At 39.3% G+C, this 22213-nt stretch overlaps 2 protein-coding genes across 5 annotated transcripts in view; one reads left to right on the top strand and one right to left on the bottom strand.

Annotated features, from left to right (window-relative positions):
* The window catches only part of LOC119661795 (homeobox protein aristaless), a 167720-nt gene that overhangs the window by 66554 nt on the left and 78953 nt on the right, over positions 1–22213 (bottom strand). For all 4 annotated transcript variants that reach the window (XM_038071280.1, XM_038046468.1, XM_038046467.1 and 1 more), the window contains one exon: positions 9819–10141. In XM_038071280.1, coding sequence (XP_037927208.1) covers positions 9819–10081 — 263 coding nt within the window. In that variant the 5' untranslated portion in view covers positions 10082–10141. The remainder of the gene's footprint in view (positions 1–9818; positions 10142–22213) is intronic.
* On the top strand, positions 15442–16660 carry LOC119646136 (regulatory-associated protein of mTOR-like). The gene is made up of 4 exons (XM_038046495.1): positions 15442–15447; positions 15844–16122; positions 16156–16234; positions 16293–16660. Exons 1-4 carry the CDS (start codon positions 15442–15444, stop codon positions 16658–16660), a joined length of 732 nt encoding a protein of 243 aa, XP_037902423.1.

The raw sequence follows: 22213 nt of genomic DNA, 5'->3' as shown, positions 1-22213 counted from the left end.
TCACATTGCGAGTTCCGCCAAATATTGTCTTTTTCCTAAGGTTATGTTCAAAACAAAACCTCAATAAAATCATTTTACTGTCTGCCACACCTACTTTTCTTAGTTTTTTCTCTTAGTTTTGACGTTGATTGCAAAGGGGAGGAAGAGGCGGTCTGAAAGGGGTCAATTACTGCAAGATCCATTTTTAGAGACTACCCTACCGAAAAGTCTGAAAAAATTATGATGGTGCGTGCGTCTCGTATCTAAGTTCCGGAAGACTCTCCTTTTCGACATCTGCTCGAATGAAGTTAAGAAGTGTTTAAGATGTTAACCCTATTGAAAATTGCGAAGCCCCCTTAAGTTCATCCTAGATCCGGAAAATTTTGCAACGCTCGTTATCTACATTTTAATGTAAAGAATCACCTTGAAAAGTTTAGCGGAAATCCTACCGTTAATTTAAAAGTTATAGTAGGTAGACATTGCCACTTTCGCGCTAAAGTGCTAATCCCTAAGAGACAAAATGCCAGTATTACATCGAATTGAAAATCGGGTTGAATTACAATCATATACTACTAGCTAAAAAATTAACAAAACCTTTATATCTGAAGTGCCGAGCTATCAGTTTTCACTCAGATCAGGCCTATTGCTAAGAAAAATGGGGCAGTGTATCGAAATGAGCTGACCCCATTGCTGAACGGAGCAGATGGCAAAGAAGAAGAAACGGAATGGCGCCAGGACCTACCATTTGAAGTTACTCCTTTTCTAATACCCTATACTCAGTCTTCGTTGCAATACTCTTCGCAATGCCTTGATCACATTCTCAGTTATGCGGTTACTAATATACCTGTGCTGCCAATGAATTTCCCAATTTTCGTACCCCTCTAGGAAGAAATGAAATATTGTTTAGCTCCCTCATCACGCCCTGTTGAACCACTTCTACTGAGTCGTGATGCTTTTCCTTGAACGTACATTTTATTCACAACAATAGAAAAAGTCGAAGTGTGGGTCGGCGCTCTGTAATGGTACACCCGTCAACTGTTAGCGATGGCTAGGCCGACACAAACAATGCGTTTTTCCAGTCTTGCGAGGACTTCCGCTTGCTCGGAAAAAAGATAGTTCTATTACTTTCAGAACAGTCCCTGTATCTATCAAGTGATATTCTCGGATCAAATCAAATCACGCTATAAAAACCCTTAAGCAACTGTACTGTCCCTACTAGGCGATGTACCTTACAACTTCCTTTCTGCGTCATTAAGGTCTGTAAAGACAGACATGTAATGAACAAACGCTAAGAAGGGAGAAGTAATCACTGAGTACTTGTGAATTATTTAACCCCGGTCGATAAATGGTACTCACTAAATTCTGAGCAAATAAAAAGTTTGACCATTCATTATGCAACTAACCAATACAAATAGTATCAAACTAGGTAATGAGTGAGTCCGTTAGAAATTTCTCCCCCTTCTAAGTTCAATTCGAGAGTAAAATTCTCTCTCTAAAAGCTCCACAAACGTTTTTTTTAAGACGGGAAATTATCTATTATCAAAGTCGAAACCTTGGAGCTATCAACTTTTAATGCTGAGTTCGTATAAGCTAAGGATTGATTATTCTCACTGGTAGGAAAGAGATTTGTATGGCGATTAGACGTCGAATACCAGTCGGCTCAGCTGAGTCAAATCAGGGTAGTAATCACAGTCATATTGCGTCCTAATGTACCGTTGTCACCTTAAATTAAGTGCTCTAACACACTTCAAGACTCAGATCCACTTGAATTGTCGCGCCAACCATTGTTAATATTCTCAGAAAACCACCCACCTAAAAAAAAGCCGCTTATATTTGACCAACCGTCGTGTTCCCTAGGAAGTTGCTAGAAAGTTTGCTGGAACTGCTGATTTCTGTATTTATGTTTATGTTTATTTCGGCCATTGTTGTTGTCTGATTGTGTCAGGATAGCCGAGTGGTTAGAGCACAAGGCTATCATACGGAAGGTCGCGGTTCAAATCTCACTGGTGGCAGTGGAATTTGAATCGTGATTTGACGTCGGATACCAGTCGACTCAGCTGTGAATGAGTACTTGAGTCAAATCAGGGTAATAATCTCGGGCGAGCGCAATGCTGACCACATTGCCTCCTACAGTCTACTGTGGTGTACCGTTACGGTCTTGAATTAAGCGCTCTAACACACTTCATGGCCCTGATCCAATATGGAATGTTGCGCCAACGATTATAATTATTATTATTATTGTTATTAGAAGTAGTACACTTAGTGGGTTTTGTATAACGAATTCCGATGATTTCTGTCAAAAACGTCTACTTCAGGTAAAAAAGTTTTAATGAAAACCAGCTGGGGGCTCATTTGACTGTTGACTAAAGGAATAAGATAGCATTCATTCATTTCATTCATTTTCATGTTTGGCGAGTATTCATCAGTAAAGCATTGATGCATACAAGATTAAGAAGAGGAGAATTTCACTGTTTATCTGAGATATTAAATAAATTATAATTCTACAAAGTGAACGAGTGATGAGGGATAAAACTGATCTTTGTCTGGTGAGAAAGTAAATCAATTTCATACTCTACGAAATGTAAACTAATTTTGAAAAAATTGTAAGTAGGTAGTCAGCCTAAGAAGATTTTAAACAAGTCGAGAGCTTCGGGTATAAAGGTTTTGTGTTCAATTTATTTGAGAAACTGTCTGTTCACGATTTCCCATTCGTATGTAGCTAAGAATACAAAATATTCCATCATATTCTGCTAAACTCCAAGATACATACATGTAAATACTGTCTTTATTCTGAATAAACAAACATTGTCTACTACAGCATGATGATGCATACATACCTAAATTAATCTAACGCATCTTCACGTATTTCCATTTTACTCCGTGCACAAAAGCATACATATATATGCCATGTACGTGAATTAAAAACCGCTGGTAACCAGGTACACATATGTCTATTATATTAGTTACTCCCCGTAAGCTTTATTAGCACATACATTAACATACACATGTCTACCACGAGTAATTGAGACCGATATGCAAATATTTTAAAGAAACAAAGCCAGAAAGGTAAAACTAAAACGTCCCCATGGACCCCGCGGTTCATATATAAGTTCATAAGTTCGCTTGAAGTCTGATGTCCTCATATACGTTATAGGGTGTCATAAATTTATTTGAAATATGAAACTTTATTACCAATAGTCGGATTGCCTTCGAACATTTCAGAATTATGACCAATACTATCGTCTACGCTGAAGTCAAACTTTGCACTTCTGTGATTACGGTATATTACTATTATTAACTTTATTTGTACACATATTGAAATGGGATGTATTTTGAGGCCTAAATTTCATAAAGTTGTATCACTTTCATTTTTTTCGGATTTTTCCGTTGGATAGGTTCTGAGAACGAGACCTATCTCACTTTTTGTGGCGCACATTTTAAGCCCTATCTCCCCTATATTTCACCCAATATCAGAAATAAGATCAGTTTCGCACATGATTATATTCTGTGAAAAAAAAATTACATCCCACCCCCCCCCCCACTTTCCCATGTATGGGGAGCCCCCTTCAAACTCAAACGCAAAATGGCGCCACTTGCTGCATGTAGAGGGACATTAGGACCACGTCTTCTCACCGAATTTCGTGACAATCTGTTCAATCGTTCGACCGACGGACAGACAGACAGGCATTGAACTGATTTTAATGAGGTTTTGTTCCTCTAAAATCTTAAATTGGAACATCACACATTTCAATCACCTTATTACCATAATCGAAACCATACTTGTAAATAAGAAACATTTAAGAAAGTAAAGCATTTGGAATTTTTTTGCAAGCAAGCAAGATTGTCCCTTCCAACCCAATGACCAATTCTTGAATCGACTTTGCCGCACCGATATTTATATATATTTATCGCTGCACAGAAAATTTCCGATATACAACCATATCCTGATCCCTATTTGAGGCTGTGCCTTCCATATTAAGCAATTAAAATTACGCCAAATTTGCCCCACAACCCGCCTTCAATAAATTTAAATGAGAAGTTGAACACCATCCAGTAATCTTCTGATTAAAGCACTAATCATTGCATTAAGCAACTTGCATGAAGTCCTCTTGCCATCGACATATTGGGCAACAGAGTGATATTTGAATATATTGGCGACTTGAAGGCAATTTGGAGAAACATGAACCGCAAATCTGTGCAAACCTGTTCCACCAAACTTCGCAAGGAATTCCGTCAAGTGATGAATCACTACCATTCACTCTTCGATCCATTTATTTATATACTGACTAAGTTTATATGACTTCCGAGTCCTTTATGATTCAGTGACCGTTGTCATCTTTCATAGGTATTTTCCACCCGTTATGGTTCGAGCAGATTGTACTCTTTAGTCTCAAGCGAGAAGCGCATTTCCTTCGTGAGAAGATCGATTGGGTCAGGCTGTTTATAATGCAACGATTGGATTATTTGTGAAGCCAATACAGTGACTTCCGTCGAGATAGATAAAACAAATACATAATTATGCGCCAAATTCTGCAACAGACATCCGCAAAAATAACACTGTGGTACTCCATTCGTAATCATGTACTCCTCAATCCGTTCTCTATTTCATAAAAGAGAACCCTCTCTAAACAGTAGTTCTCAAGGATATTAGCTTAAAAGCAAGAAACCCTACTCCTACAACGGGTCCTTAATTTGCTGCTCTCATCTGGATGGATTAAAAGTATGCTTAACGTATAGCGCCACCACTAAACAACCTTCCCTGCAATGTATCGTCTTCACGCAAATCTCACTGACAGTACATCTAGATTATCGAAACCCATATTGTTTTTGGACGAAGTGTAACGCGATTTTCGATCATAGAGCCTGTTCTATCTAGAAGACATATCGGATAATATGAACTAGCCTACTTTTCCAGAGACCAATATTTCCGCAAAGCTTCTCCGACTCCACTTCCACAACCGAAAATATCATAAAGGCATAGAGTAAACACTCCCAAGTTCTACTTGTAAATACGCCACTATCTCATTCACAGCTTGTTTACGGTAAGCATAGATTGCCAACATGAATATTATATCCTTGGTCTAAATATTGCTACTTCCACAAAAGTCACTTATTATCGTAACCTTTGCTCCTGTTTGATATATGTTTTGCGAGGGCAAATATTACGCTGCCCCGCTGTGATTAAGGCTAATTTGTACCAACGCCATTTTCGGGAGATGTTCAGTGTCTTATTACATACCGGGTATCCACTGTGACCCACAATGCTATCTACACAAGTCAGTGCTGCGCATCTCCTTATATAACATATCGACACTTCTTGCCATTTCCACCTTCCACAAATGCCTGCCTTCTACCCAACGATTCGATCTATTCTTATCACATTTTTGTACCGCCTCTGCGTAATTAAAGTCGATGCCTGAATAACATTGTTTTAGAAACATTTACTCTCTAAGGAGGTAATCATTCACATGCATTCCTCAGGTGCCTTATCACTGACTGTTATAATATGTCAAAGATAAGACTGCAGTCCTTATGTCGCAACTACGCGCACTAACCTCAGCCTTGAGGAAATCTTCTACTAATTTGTCCAGATACAAATTAGCTCAAGCAGGAGATCACTTTTCTAAGCGCATCTAATACAATGCACTTTCTCTCCAAACCCATTCAAATCCGGATCAATTTTAACCTTCCGCAGAGTATAGGTGTAATTTATCTGCCCGTCCAGGTTTTAGGGGCCAGTTTTAAAACTCGCCTTCTGCCCACAGCCTAGGGGCCGGAGTATAAATTTCAATAATTTTTTTATTCTGGTCTTCTTTCCAGAAACCACTTGCCGTATCCCGCCTGCTTCCTACCAATCTTACATCTCCTACCATACTTCGCATTTTTTTTGTGTATTTTTTCTATCCTTCAAACCATCCTCTTAGAGATCAAATATTGGCTAACCATTCTCTCCAGCCACCTTTCATCACAGGTCGATTTTGGAAATTGGTTGAACCTGCCTCTCCTTTCAGTTGTACTAACTCACTGAAATGCAACTTACCCGCCTCAGGAGCGTAGAAAAATCGTATGCTGATTCTATATCTTAATCGACCAAGTTCGACGTATCACGTCCGTGCGGAAAGAAACATGGACATCCCAAACGTTGTGACAGCACCTACCATGATAACGAAATACACTGAAATACGAGCAGTTTCAAAACATCCAAACGAAAACGAAGTCGATACAAATTAATCAGTTTTATATACTTTAATTAACTTTAGTACATTTTTGTTAGAATTAAACCGCTCGTTTATAAGTTTTATAAAAGTAGTTCCTTTGTTTCCTATAGTTCTTTTAGAGTAAAACTATTAAAAGGGAAAGTTTCCAGTTTAACTATAGATTTTATTCAAGGATTGCAGATACCTGTTTCGAACACAGCATGTCTCCTTCTTCAGTGCTGGTTTTGCCATTTCCTTAGTCTCTTATTAATAATATTTATAATCTTCTTGTTCTTCAACCTTTGTCCCTTCCACGAGGGCAGTTTTACGCCATGATCGGTTTCCCATTTTGTTCGATCAAATGCCTGATCTGAATGGAAACGCGAATTTCTCAAATCACCATTCAGGGTATCAAGCCATCCCTGTTTCGACCAACTTTTCGGTCGTTTCCAATCGATTTGTTCAGATGCGCTCGACAGCATAAATTACATGTCCATACCATCGACAACGTCTCTCTCACAATTTCACTGTAAGCGGTGCAACCCCATATTGATCTTCGTTGTCCTTATTTTGAAGGTAATCATCACGGGTTACGCTATTGAACAACACGCAGAACTATAGAGGGTGGGGGAGAATCAATTTCATAATACAGTTCACTATTGACTGATAGCAAGCAACTGGTATGTGGAATCTTGAAAAAGGAGATTGAAAAGCACTCCAAATACTACCTCAATTGCTCACCGGCAAGTAACAAAATATATTTTCATCATAATTAACGGCACAACAACCGGTATCCGGTCTAGGCCTAGCTTAATAAGGAACTCTAGACATTCCGGTTTTCCGCCGAGGTCCACCAATTCGATATCCCTAAAAGTTGGCTGGGGTCCTGACTTACGCCTTCGCTCCTTCTTAGGCATGGTCTGCGTCGTCTTCTTATTCTACCATAGATATTGCCCTTATAGATTTTGCGGGTGGGATCATCCTCATCCATACGGATTAAGTGACCCGCCCACCGTAACCTATTCAGCCGGATTTTATCCACAACTTGACGGTCATGGTATCGCTCATCGATTTCGTCGTTATGTAGGCAACGGAATCGTCCATCCTCATATAGGGGGCTAAAAATTCCTCCGTGGATTCTTCTCTCGAACGCAGCCCAGATTTCGCAATTCTCCTTGCTAAGAACCCAAGTTTCCGAGGAATACATGAGAACTGGCAAGATCATTGTCTTGTACAGTAAAAGCTTTGACCCTATGGTGAGACGTTTCGAGCAGAATAGCTTTTGTAAGTTGAAATAGGCTCTGTTGGCTGACAACAACCGTGCGTGATTTCATCATCGTAGCTGTTATCGGTTGTGATTTTCGACTCTAGATAGGAGAAATTATCAACGGTCTCAAAGTTGTGGTCTCCTATCTTTATTCTTCCCGTATGACCAGTGCGGTTTGATGTTGTTGTTTGGTTGGTTTTCGGTGCTGACGTTCCCACCACATACTTTGTCTTGCCTTCATTGTTGTGCGCCCAAGATCTCGCCCTGATAGCCGCCTGCTCGATCTGAATGAAGACAGTTTGTACCTCTCCGGTGGTTCTCCCCATGATGTCGATATCGTCAGCATAGGCCAGTAGTTGGGTGGACTTAAAGAGGATCATACCTCTTGCATTTACCTCAGCATCACGGATCACTTTCTCGACGGTCAGGTTAAAGAGGACGCATGATAGCGCATCCCCTTGTCGTAGACCGTTATTGATGTCGAATGGTCTTGAGAGTGATCCTGCTGCTTTTATCTGACCTCGCACAGGGTCAGCCTAGTCAGTCTTATTAATTTCGTCGGGATACCGAATTCCCTCATGGCCGTGTACAGTTTTACCCTGGCTATGCTATCATAGGCGGCTTTAAAGTCGATGAACAGATGGTGCAACTGTTGTCCATATTCCAACAGTTTTTCCATTGATTGCCGCACAGAGAAAATCTGATCTGTTGCTGATTTGCCTGGAGTGAAGCCTATTTGGTATGGGCCAATGATGTTCTGGGCATATGGGGGCTATCCGGCCTAGCAAGATAGCGGGGAATATCTTATAGATGGTACTCGGCAACATGATACCTCTATAATTGCTGCACTGTGTGATGATTCCCTTTTTATGTATGAGCCAGATAATGCCTCTTTTCCAATCGTCAGGCATTGATTCGATGTCCCTCCACCCTTAAGCACAAGCTGATGAACCACTTGATGTAATTGGTCACCTCCTGTAATTCCATCGGCTCCTGGCGACTTACGATTTTTTAGCAGATGAATTGGTGGTGGCAGTGTTTGTCCGTCGTCTTCAGCTGGCGGGACCTCCAACTCGGCGATGTTCTGGTTGTTCAGTAGCTCATGAAAGTACTCAACCCATCGCTCCAATTTGCCCATTCTGTCGGAAATCAGATTTCCGTCTTTGTCTTGACAGGATGAGCATTGAGGTGTATAAGGCTTCATTCTGCCGACTTGTTGCTAAAATTTCCGGGGCTGATGTAGTTGCTCCCTGTACTTTTCGAGTTCACAGACTTGTTGGTTCTGCTAGGCTTCCTTTTTCCGTCTGTGAAGTCGTTTCTCCGCTCGACGGAGTTCGTGATAAGTCTCTGCGCATGCCCGCGTTCTTTGAGAATGCAATATCGTTCGATATGGAGCATTCTTCCTTTCTGTTGCTAGCTTACATTCATAGTAAAACCAGCCGTTCCGAATATACTTTATCTAGCTATATTTAGCAACCGATTATATTCCACAGTTGTAACAGAATTAGTAAAACTTTGCTCTCTCTTGAAGAGCTTATCTAATATTTCCGAGGCTATTAAGTAGATAAGATAGATAAAAGGAATAGAACTACGAGAACTACGTAAATTTTGAAATGACAGATGAGAAACTCACCCTGTTTTAAATTTTCAACATTTCGTACGTAGGAGCAGCAAACTTTTATCCAACATTCAACGTAGTCACCCCACAACAATATATTGCAATTAAACTTACTTGCAGGTATCTAAAGATAGCTCCCATTATATTTTCTAGTTAGGGTAGTCCGCAGAAGGCAGTAGCAATGTTGATTGAGGGCGGCAGATTGAGGGCAGGAGTAAGCGCCAGAATGCTTCGGAAGTCTATTTCCCATCCGGTTTCTTTTATTCAGATAGAAACTTCTACCCCAAGCTATGTACATAAACAGATTCAAAAATTTCAATTATTTCCTTCCAAGTCTTACTAAAATATTATTAATTATTGCATTAGAAGTGGCTGTTTTTAGACCAGACCTACATACAATGCTTGACTGAAGAATGAAGGAGGGCTATCATTTCATCCCGTAGTTTACGCATTCAATAAAGCCAACGGAGCTCGATCAAGAAAGAACAGACAGAAGATAACTGGCGAGAATTAATCTTCTGCAGCGGTCATTAATTAAAAAAACCTAAATTCGATAGCTATATAATGGATACCACAAGACCTCAGAAGCCATAAGTAGCTTCCTCGTAATTCGAAAAGTATTAATGCAATCAGCACGAAAGTATCCTACACGGCGATGCCCCGTGCAAATTCCATTAAATCGAGCAATGGCTGCGAGGAGAACTGCAAAGTGGGAAGTAGTCCCCATAGAATAGGCCCTTGTTCAATAGCCACTTACCTAGTAAAGACATCAGGATAGTGCGTCCGGGAGAATGCCTTCTCCAATTCCTCCAATTGAAAGCTGGTGAATGTCGTGCGATATCGTCGCTGTTTTCTCTTTGGTGCATAATCGTCTAAATCGCCATCACTATTGCCGTCCGACAAGGGGCTACTTGTGCCACCGCTTGCCGTTGTCGGACACGGCCGGTCCGGTATTGCTTCTTGTGCCAAACGAGCCTCATGCGGTATATCGTCCAATTTCGCGTCTTCAGATATGCCCATATTGGGCGGATCAGATTCAAGCAACCGAGCGATGGTGAGAATGTTCGGCTTGAAGAAATTCTGAAATTAAACGAGATAAATTATTATTAAAAAACTTAGACTTTTCCTGCGTGCAGTCGATAAAATGCAAGAAAACCAAGAAGAAAATTGTTTGCCTACGATACATTGTGGCCTTTCGCAGGGAACTTTTGCCAGCCCGTGCTATAAACGCGGAGAAAATTGATCGAAAGAACGCGTCGATGACGCGGACGATATGAAGCAAAACCAATTTCGATGAAAATCTCTAATAGGATTCCTTTATGGGTTGGGAGACGACCCGGCCCTCTTGGTTGCAAGGCCTCCGAGCAGCCGTGTTCATGACAGACGGGCAAGATGGAGTGTAATCATCGGCGTTTATTATCGATTTAAATGCACTATGCGTTGCAGATGATCATAACGATTATATTAATAATTTAATAAAACGGGCGGACAGGCAGAAGCACGATATTAGCGAAAATACAGAAGAACAGAAGCACGTAAGGAGCTATCACGATTAATTAAATTGTGATTCCTTTCGAATGAAGGATCACGTAGTTATTAGCCAAGTTGTTATTATCGATCATCTAAATTGAAGAGTTAACGTTTCCAGATTACAAAGCATACAAATCTAATTTGGGGAAAATAATCTCGAAATCTTGATGAATCTACCTCGATGCTCCCTTGAAAGTGTCTGTTGTGCTGTCCAAGGAAGTATGGCTATGGTTATATATAAACACTGTTAGATACGAAATCCAAAGGCGTCTATATTCCGTTGGATATCACCATTGAACTATTAAACGCCTTCATTTGCCTTCAAATGACTGACTGACTGCACAGAAGTCTGTTTACCAAAGTTTTCGCACCCACCAGAAAAAGTTAAAGCCATCCAAAGTGTTTAGGGGCTAATCGTTCTTCTTGTTCTATTTTGTTTCATCACAATCTTAAAAATATACTCATGTACGCACACTGACACTACTTATTCCCTTAATTGCCAAAAATATAATTTGCATTCTGTTGGCATTATGCTGCTATTGCTATTATTGATAACAGCTGAGGTACCGATTCGATTATGAGCCAATATTGAAGTTACTTGAGAAAGTTGCATTTGCTAGCAACTTATTCGTTTATGGGAAACCAGATTTCGATTACCGAGTTCTTTCATTTTGATGGTAGAGCAATCTGGGCGGATTTTCCAATGTTGGTATTTTTATGCTATGGTTGCAATAAATTATAAAACAATTTCTCCAATTATTCGACAGTGCATGCGGGATAAGATTTTAGCATAAGACCTAAAGGAAAATGCTGAAGAACGGGTAGAAAAGAGATGTACTTGAAAAGTGCTTGAAGTAACTGTACATTTTGTCACAGAAGGTACAAACCAGGGCTAGGGCGAATATGACGAGTTTCGGGAAGGAAATTCATTGATAGTACCTAACCCAAATGCCCTAGATTATTTTTGGAAATGAACTGCTCTCGGTTTACCTCAACTAGACACTGCTCTAACCCGAGGAAAACTTCGAAACTTTTGGAATTGTCACTTTGTTGTACGAAAATCTCACGGGAAGAATTCCTTCAACTTTCCACAAATCAAAAATCGTAAAAATGCTGCAAATTTTTCCTATCACTCGCGATCTAATTCAGGCGTTGTTTCCGAAGTTCGATTACTTATGACTACCTTTCGGAGCAGATTGCCTTCTGCAAGTATTAGTTCTAATCATTTTACACAGGAAAGCCATCGAGATGCGACAGTTAGAAGTTGCAAATTAATGATAATTTAGCATTACCGAGTAGATTTTCTATGCAATCCGAATAAGAAAGGTATACTTTCTAATAACTTAAATCAGGCAAGAGTCATTTTGAAAATATTAATAGAGGTATACGAATTTGGTGTTATCTCTCAACTTAAAGCATTATAAATACGTTGAGGACACCCATCCTCGGAAAATTTGAAATCAATCTCTGACTTTACATAAGTTTTCCTAGTAGTTATGTTGATGTTATATAATTTTGGAAATGCATTTGTCCTTCCTTCCTTTCTTATTTATTCTGCTTTTATTGTAAGATTCACATAATATTTTCTACTCGTTTTTGCATTGTTTTTTTTGTTTCAATTCACTTATCAATTATTCTGTATTTCGGAGCCTAGGTACCATACAGTGGCAGCCTCGTGATTTTTTTTCCGATTTTTCGGTTGGGCTATTTCTGAGAATGGGTCCGTTAAAAAAGAATCACTTTCGACACTCTGCACTCCCCACCTTTCCAACAAATGTCAAAAATAATACCGGCCTTCGAAAGCACTAACCGAGACCTTTCATTTGATACCCCACCTGACTATATTTGGTGAATAAAAAATTCGTGTGACAGACAGTAAACCGATTTCAATAAAGTTTTGTTTTACACAGTCATAGGAATGGTTTGCTCAATTACGCGTGAAATGTCTCCTCGTACTCTGATTGGGTGTTATTGAATTTCAGTATCCTCAAATCTATCTAAACTTTTCACCCTTAATAAGTAAACAGAGTATCAGGATAGATTTTTATCTATCTCCTTTTGGAGGTGCACTTCTATTTCAGGCTTACTTGGATGGTTGGTGGTCAACATCCAGAGAAAACATGTATAATATTTTTTCTAACAGAAACCTCTAATATGCAAACACTGAAAGATTCTTCAAATGCAACAATATATTTATCTGTAAAAATTATATGATATTAGTATTTTCATCAAGTAGGAGAACGGATATGGTAACCATCCTCCAACGATTCTAGAGTCTCAATCATAACTGCAGCCAACAGCATGGTATGAGCTTGTAGATGTGACATGCGAATAAGCCGACTAAGAGGCTAATTACATGCAGTTAATGCAAGAGCCCTTTACTATATCTTCTACTTCCGTCCACGGGAATATGTACGACTGGAAGTTTATATCCCCATATGCAGGCATCATCGGCAGCCTGAATAGTTTTTACATTATACACTTATTCGCCAATCAAATCTATTTGTAACCGGTTCCTTGTCAACATCTTTGCCTCTTAAGTAGAAACATTTACTCCAAGCTGAAGAGAGAACCTTTACTTCTAGCATTTTTCTTCTCTTATGTTAATTATTCAGTTTTTAGTATGAACCTTATTTTAGCTATCGTAAAAGAAAAGTAAATGAATAACGTCGGCTAATCCATTGCCACGAAAATCACATGACGTTGTGTTGAGTTTAAAGATAAGGCTCTTTATCCTTTCGCTCATCAAAGTGTGGGTAAAATTCAATTTCTCATAATATGGGTGTGTAGGGCCCTTATGTGTTATCAGAGCCCCAGAATGTAAACCTACTACATAAAGTCAATCATAGTATTTTACCATATTTTGGGAATTTATTGGAAGACCTCCCTCAAAGTCATTCTAGATGCACATAATTGCATACCAGTCATGGCGCAAGCATTATTGGGAAAGTTGTAAATATATAGGTTTAAGTTGTTTTGTGTAGATGTACTGCTTACCAAATTATTATAAAATGGCCTTTCGACGTGGAGGGGATACCTTAATAAACTCAAATAAGGCACGCAACGATTTTATAACAGGATCGTAGGAGTCAGATGAGATACCAGCCAGCGAAGTACCTTGGCTTTTGTGAAGAGATGGTCCCCGAATTCTCAGATAAAGAATCAACAAAACCTTTCACATCTGAAGCGCCGAGCTTCCGAGCTTTCGGCGTCGAACCTTATTGATTCTTTTTTACTTATAGGTTCAGACTGCTTGATAATTTTGAAGATTTTGGCTCTGGAGGTCCAATTTTCCAGGAATACTATCATCTTTAGTAGATGCTTTTGACCACCCACCCTAACGCACATATTCACAGATATTAATATCAGAGAAAGCATAAATGGAATAGTACAAAATCATGGGATTTCCGTTCTGAGCATTCTGGGGGCATACAATCAATGTTTCAAAATAATGGAAATCAGTTCGCCAGTTTGTACCAAAAAGAAAGCGCCTCTCGCTGCTCTTTCATGGGCGGAATTAATACTCTTGATTGCTGCGCATCTTCACAAAAATTCATATCACCTGTATGGGGACCTTCAGGTGATAATAAGGTGTATTATAATAATAATAACCTACACCCAACTGTGAGAGAAATAAGTGTATGGTATATTTGGAAAAAGGTGATTCCAGCCTGGTCCCGGATACGACACAACTATCGAGATACATTTTGCACTGACGTGAATAACAAAATGAGCACTTTAGTCAGTGGAGAAAAATTTCTGATGGCATCAAACCGCTAGAAAGCGGATAATATGATAACAACCTCGACTGGAAATAAATGACTCGTTTCACTATGTCAAGCTGCACTTAATGAGCAGAAACCATTTAAAGAATGATCAAAACGAAACAGCCGCAGAAATGCAAAATTTATAAAGAAAAGAAAATAAAGTTTGTAAAACTGAAAAAACTAATAAATCATGTTTTTGGTCGTTTTCCCATTCCTTTGAATAGAAATTGAAAATTTTCTTCCCAACCCAAAACAAAGCTTGGAGCAACTGTGTAGGATTAAATATTGAGGCGGAAATATTTTAAATATTTCTGAACCGCGAGCCCATATCCCCTATAAACTTTCTCAGACACAACGAAAGAAGCACTAATTACCTTCAAGCCCGAAACGGCCCTAATGAACTAGGAGAGCAACAATCACCAAGAGCGGTGACTTTCTAGTTAAACTTCTGAAATAAGGTGACAAATTTGTTCAGCTTCCTTAAAAAAAAATATTTACAAATAAATGAAAGCGTGAAGTCCACTAGGCTCGTCCAACAAGGCCTGGATGATGAGAATGGGAAGCTAGGGATATCTACGGACACTGAGTGCAGGTTTTGTGAGGAGTATGACGAAACCTCTAAACACGCCCTGGGACAGTGTCCGACACTTTTTAAAAGTAGGTCGATGCATCTCGGAAAACACTTAATACCAGATGTAAAGCTGAAAGATCTGGAAGTAGGGAACATATTAAAGTTCCTGACGGTTATAGGCCTGCTTGAGATTCTATGATCAATAGGTACATTATAACCATTAAAGGGGGCACAATAGTTCTTTAAGAACGCAAAGGACACGGTGCGTCTTTCCCTTAACAGAATAATAATAAAGCATGAAAAGTTCAGCTATCTTGGTGGGCCGAATAGCCCCAAGGAAACTTCAGTCGAGGCAAAAGAAGAAAAGGTTAGTTTTTCTCTCTGCAGTGGTCTATGAAGAAGATATCGGAATATGACCATCGATTGCGCCACCTCTTCATCAAATACAAAGCCACCTGCCTCCATCCAGATCGAACATTAATGAATATATAAGGACAACGTCAGCACCAACTATGAAGGTAACAACATCAAACAGCACTTGTCCACTGGGAACAATATAATATGATTTATCCTATCTGGAATAGAAAATCACAAACAATAACAGTTATGACGACCGAATTCGTGCACGCTTGTTGGTAGCCAACACTACTTCGGTTTCCGCTCGCAACTTTTCACCAAAGGGTTACAGCCATTATTGTCCAAGTCAATGATTTTCACAGTCCTCATGTCTTCATCAGGGACATTGGTTTCTAGCAAGAAAAATTGTGAAATCGTACCCGCGCTCAAGAGAAGAAGGATGGATGATTTCATTTTTATAATGATAAAATTTATGAGAGTATTGCTTATATAAAAGCTACGGAATCGTTTATGCTCCTGGAGGGGCTGATGATGGTTTAGTATACGTTTTCTTTTAGGACAGCAGGTTTGCAAAGATCCAATTCACTCCGTCTATAGTCAAGCTATTGCCGTATGATAACCAAATAGCGGTGGCTTATAAGGAAAAGGTGTCTGTACACGATTGGAATCGTGGGACCGCCTATTCATTTACACCTCAATCATTGGTCATGTCTTCTGGGACATTGGGTGGTGTAAGCAGCAGTAGCGGTAATAATTCTTTCAACGACAGTCTCAGTCAGTTGGCACGCGTGACAGCATTGGAATTTGTCAATGCTCACTATTTTCCACTCGTGCTGGTTGGCTACGCGGATGGTACTGTACGAGTTTAGGAGCCTGTTTCCGAGAAAGGTGACACTCGTTTGATAACTGCCTGGCAAGGCTTGTTCGTGTGTAGTAAGAGCAATAAGGGTAGGACCTAGTTTCAAAATTATTCAGAATCCTATTGTTACCCTCCCATTCTCAATAGATCCTACTGGAATCGTGACAACCTGGCATCAAAAGTCGCAGCATTTATGCATAGGAGGCAATAATCGTTTCATGCGAATTTGGGACATTGAATCAGAAATGCGTTTTTACGATATACCCCCTGGCTCGGAGTCGTCTGTAAGAGTTTTATCCTCATCGCCCAATGAGACAATGGCAGCTGGTTTTAGCGATGGCAGCATACGATTGTTCGATAAACGATGCTCCAAACAATCGGCACGTGTCATGACTTATCGGGAACATCAAGCACCAATTTTAGCCGCTTGCTTGAGGGAGAGTTTAGTTTCTGGATGGTATCGAAATGTACCCATTCCATTCGAAGGAACTCTAACTCTAACTCTACTATCCTAATATTGAGTTTCATCTGTTATAAGCTTCATACTCCTTTTGCGGTGATTATTTGCAATAATAATTTTTGTAAACTTCCCATGGGGTCCCAATAGCATAATTATTAATTTGACACCCTTTTAAAATTAATTTAATTAAATTAAAGGAACTAGCTAAAGAAATAATATTTTTTTTTTGTTGAGGATGCTGGGAGTCCTAAGTCCGCACTCACTTAGTGACGGACTGAACCACTTGGGGAGCAAATTACTCCCTCTTTTGTAGTTCCCTGGACTCCTCTTTTTTTGAGTTAAACCCAAGTTTACAAAAAAAGGCAAAAAGTTGACTGACGGTTTCGTCCAGGGCAGAGGCAACTCATCAGACGTTGCCTCACGTACCCATTACGTATTTGCGACTATATTTAAGTGGAGCATTTTCCATCTATCGTTACATTCGGTGACGCTGCTCCCAGGGCAGAGGTGAGGCAGCATCTGATGAGTTGCCTCTGTCCTGGATGAAACCGTCAGTCAACTTTTTGTCTTTTTTTAACTAAGGAAAATATTCGTAAATCCACCGTTGAATCACTTAAAAACTGTGGCAAATAAATGCAGATTCCAATTCAACTTCATTGTCCCCGCTCTTATCTTCTGACTCGCTACGAAATCTATTTTGTACTACCATTTGGAAGTTCCTTTTTGACTGGTTATTAAAGTGTTTATTACTTCCGCCAGTGATTGTTCCTAAAAGAAGAAGAAAAAACTGAAGGCAAAAATTAAATGGAGTGTTTGATAATATATGTTGAGGTCCTTAAATGCAAGCTGCTGACGGAGGATGATGTAACAAATCAATAAAATACAGATTGAATGCGAAAACAGAATATGTCATCGACCCTCCCTGGATATGGAGTAACCTTACTAGTAATAAGCGAGAAAGAGCCAAATCTGTTTTCCCGGTCTACTTTTTCATTAGCATCTTTTAGCATATCAAGAAACGATCTTCCTCCCACTGCGCACTCCTACGCTTTGGGCCTCAGGATTTGGTCCTGAGGCATTTGGGCATTTTTAGACTTTGTATACTAAGTAAATTTATGTGGGATGGGGTAGGTGGTAGATGGGCATATTCCTTTAATGAGGGTATTTATAGTTACCACACCTGCAAGCTAACAAGTAAGACCCGCCTAGACACAGAATAACGTTTTCTCCAAAGTATCATCAAAATATGTACTAAATTCAAATAGCCCGCTTAATGAATAATCAAAATTGCTTTGAGCTAAATCTTCCACTGGCGCGGTTTTGTTCTTTAAAAATATTCCCGACTGTATGGATATTAAACTCATGAATATTTAACGACAAACTTAGCCTATTAATGTCCCTACGTTTATTGTATTGCATAATTGGATTTCGTCCGCCTATAAATAAACAATAAATTATAAAATTAAAATACTCAGTTGGAGATCGGGTGAATCAAATAAAAGGTTCCAGACCAGGTTTTACCAGAATATAAGATAATTCGGACAAGTCCGAAGTGATTCGCGCACGTATGGATCATCCATTTTTAAACCAAATACGGCCCCTAGCTGAGTGATATATGTAGATAACATTCCGGAATGATTTTGGATGAGTATCTATTTCCTACAGCTCGAGTCAACAGTCCGTCAATTCGTGATTGTGTTTGCGCAAAAGAGCTGAGTACAGCAGGCAAGTAATCAGTTTGGATTAGCAACTGGTAACTAGGACACAACGGCAGACAATACCATCGTCAACTTTGCAGCGACATACCGTCATTCAACTGGTTTAATTAACCCCGAATTCGAAAGATGGCAATTTAATAAGCAGAAAGCCAGAGTGTATTTTTCTGCAATTGAAATTCAGTTACAAACCCGGACAGAATTTCCTCGGATAAATGCTACATCTCAGTTTCAAAAGCATTTTTGCTTCGTCACTTTCCGCTCACTAAAACATAAAATCTAGAACATAACCAAGATTCAGAAGTATCTGCAGGGAGCAAAAACCACAAAACTTACTTAGACTATGTTACACGTTAATTAATTCGAAGTGCAAGAGCAAAGTATCTCTTGGTCTGTAACTGAGCCCATGGATAGAGATGCGTAACCAATTAACAACTTTGCGACCCATTCCTTGTTTGTTTAACAAGTTTACAGTGTTTCTCTGATTGTTACAGAACAACGCCGATAAATTATTTATGTGTACGAACGAGATGAGTTTGGATATGGATGGGACGAGAGAAGATTTGTGTTCCGCCTGGGCAGTAGCTAAGTGAACTCGGGCGAAGTATATTTCAGGAGCTTCAAGCGTTCTTGCTGGCAAATGGCTTTTTATCCAGTGGCACGTTGCTTGGTACGTGTTTTGATTTTAATGAAACCGACTATAGACAACGAGTAGGGGAGTGAGATACATCCAACGAATATTTGCAATAAACGTTTTCCGATCCACTAGAAAAAAGTGTCCTGCCGATAAATGGATCAGCGGAAATAGAACATAGTTCTAATTACACTTGACCAATCGCTATTAAGGACCTTTCCTTTACGCCCCAAAATTTAGCCAAGGTCTACTGACTAAAATAGAGAGAAACATATAAAACTAGTACCCGGCCCTTACGAAAAAATTGCAGCCACGATGCCTTCCACTCACCTACCTGTTTTTCGCATTGTAACATTGCACACCAAAACCATAATCATTGCTTCCTCATATTCCTGACAACCACTTCCAAATACCTTATGACTTAATTAATTTATTACCTCTTTCAATAGCATGTACAGAAGCCTCTCGATGGTTTTTATTAGGAACGCAGCGCGGCTCATTTTGAGTTTCGTATTTACTTTCCTAACTTCCCTCAGTCGTGTTCTTACGGAATTCGAAAAGAAATGAAAATAATGACTGGAGGAAAACCTGAATTTAAGATTGCACTCCAGAATGATGAATACGGTCCGATGCTAGATTTATGGAGTGCTGGCATTAATCTGACTATGTATTTGCTGTCGGGATCATGTTTTGAGAAGCAGATAACTGCCTTAATTAGTCATCTAAATTTGCTGTTTTTCTACAAGGAAAGTACACCTCTTTGAATTACGAAATGCAGGCGAATCCGGATATTGCGAGCACATCAAAGTCAATCGAAATAAAGCGTAAAGCTGGAATTATGCATGCAGCGTAGCTCGTAATTTCTAAACCAAACTCTTTGTTATTCTGAAATAACTACAACTATAGATAAACAAGTCTGGAAACGGGAAGCTGGACGCTTCAGGTATGAAAGGTTTTGTTTGCTTCTTGTGTGAGTATATTTGAGGGTAGAACTATCCCATTTATACCTAGCCCGTTGAGAATATGCATTTAGCATATCAGATTTAGTACTTCGGGTTGTAAATTTACACGGTAAGGCAAGTATGATTTTGATCAAACTTGGAGATAATATGCTTCATATTATATTTTATACTACTACCAACTTTTATAACTCTGACATAAACTTTTACTCAATTTTCCCAAAAATACGGTAATATACTGTTATTAACTTAATTTGAACAGATATCGATATGGAGAGTATTTTGAGGCCTGAGTACCGTATAGAGGCAGCTTCACAATTTTTTTCAGATTTTTCGGTTAGGCAGTTTCTGAGAATGGCTCCGTTAAAGAAATCATCAATTTGCACCCCTTCCACTCCCCGCCTTTTTAACAAATCTCAAAACTAAGACCGGTTTCGAAAAGTACTAATCGAGACCTTTCATTTGATACCCCGCATGACTATATTTGGTGAAAAAAAATTTTACACCCCCTTCTACATGTATGGGGACCGCCCCTAAATCTCAACGTAGAAGGATATCACTCACTGCATGTCTGGGGGTTCACAGTTCCCACCTTCTCATCAAATTTCGTGTCAATCGGTATATCCGTTTCTGAGAAAAGTGCCTGCGACAGACAGACAGACAGACGGACAGGCAGACAGACAGACATTGAATCGATTTTAATAAGGTTTTGTTTTACAGGAGAGATAGAGAAAAATAGAAAAAATAGAGAAAAATTGAATTGGCAGTTCTATCGTCACCATGTCAAATAATATACGGGATGCCTGCTGGTAATATATTATTATTAACTTAATATTTCGGAGCGTAGGCACCGTATAGTGGCAACCTCATGATTTTTTTTGGAGATTTTTCGGTTGGGGAGGTTCTGAGATTGGGTCCGTGAAACAAATGACAACATTCGAGCCACCACCCCCTCCTTGTGCATTAAATGTCAGAACTGAATAGTACATTGAAAAGTACTATTTTTTTAAATGCATAGATTCTTCAAGGAGTCAATAGTTGTTAGTTTTCAATCAATGCAGATCGTAGTGACTAATGAAAACTGCGGCATGAACACAAATCTTCGCAACTCACGGACGCTATCAAGTTGCTTCACGTCACCCTGTGTGAGAACACTCGACTGTTTTATTATTTCCTCGTTTCACGAAAAGTCACATGAGTCACGTCACGGCATCCACCGAGCTATGACCCCCCAGCTAGCACCTGGCCTAAAAGGGTATTGATTTCCCCTCTTTATGAGCAGATCTGCTTGAACCCTTCAAAAATTACTATGGTTTGCGAGGATTTATTTGAATTAAAATTGAAATATAAAATAAATAATTTGTCTGCCTTTATATCACTCTGAAGTCGGTTACGGATATTATTTTCAATAAATTATGTTTCGCTCTCAACTACTTCTACTGGTGGCATGCAAAAGTAACGGCTCTCCTTGAAAAATAATTTTTGAACTCAGGGAAAAGCGACTTGAGAAATATTTTCAACTGGCTAAGTCGTTACGATGGCAAAGCTTTGATAGTGCTTAATTATCCTTGGCGATTGCGAGTCAGAGTTCGGTAAGTTTCGGAAATAATTAGTATCGGTATCTGAAAAATGCTAATACAATCAGGAGCCAGTTAAGGACCCAAATATTGAATGAATGTAGTTTCAAAAGCTACCGGTCTTTACTCTGGAAGACTCATAATAATGTTTTGCCGTTAACGCCAAATGCCATGGAATTTCCGTATAGGCATACCTGTGTAAAGTTGGTAAATTTTCTTTCATACAAATAAGGGAACAGTCGGCTGCTACATTATGAGCGTTCACGCTCCCGGAAATGTCTATGGGAAGGATACCCACAAAAATGGATTAAATATGGACAAGGAGAAAGGAATTCAGTTAAAGGTCCTTCGTCAACCCAGTATCTTCAGTTTTTTATAGTGAGCAAGCAGGCATCTTTCAGCCATAAAGAGGGCTTGACTACAAACACATATAATGCTCGAAATATGGTGTAATCGAAATCCGCACAGGGTTCTTGTCGGAAGAGCTTGAAGTTTATCCCCACGAATTGGAATGTTTCAGTCAGCGTCGAGATTTTTCGAGGGATATGGAAAGAAATATAGATAATCTCTAGATCGACACTAACGCTTTTTATGCAAAAGGCAAATGTAAAAGCCAATAAAAAGGAAAATCGTTCCTTTCACTGTGACAACGTATTAATAAAATATTGTCATCGAAAATAGGCAGATACCTACTATATCATTCGGGTTTTGATCAGGGGCATT

The sequence above is a fragment of the Hermetia illucens genome, chromosome 1, assembly GCF_905115235.1.
Source record: "Hermetia illucens chromosome 1, iHerIll2.2.curated.20191125, whole genome shotgun sequence".
Lineage (NCBI taxonomy): Eukaryota > Metazoa > Arthropoda > Insecta > Diptera > Stratiomyidae > Hermetia > Hermetia illucens.
The sequence above is the reverse complement of the archived record's forward strand: the minus strand, read 5'-3'. Positions and strand labels throughout refer to the sequence as shown.

What these genes read in the sequence shown, in the direction of transcription:
- LOC119646136 (XM_038046495.1), top strand. An exon ending in ACTATTTTCCACTCGTGCTG is followed by an intron (nt 16,123 to 16,155) that starts GTTGGCTACGCG and finishes GTACGAGTTTAG; the next exon opens with GAGCCTGTTTCCGAGAAAGG. An exon ending in GTGTAGTAAGAGCAATAAGG is followed by an intron (nt 16,235 to 16,292) that starts GTAGGACCTAGT and finishes CATTCTCAATAG; the next exon opens with ATCCTACTGGAATCGTGACA.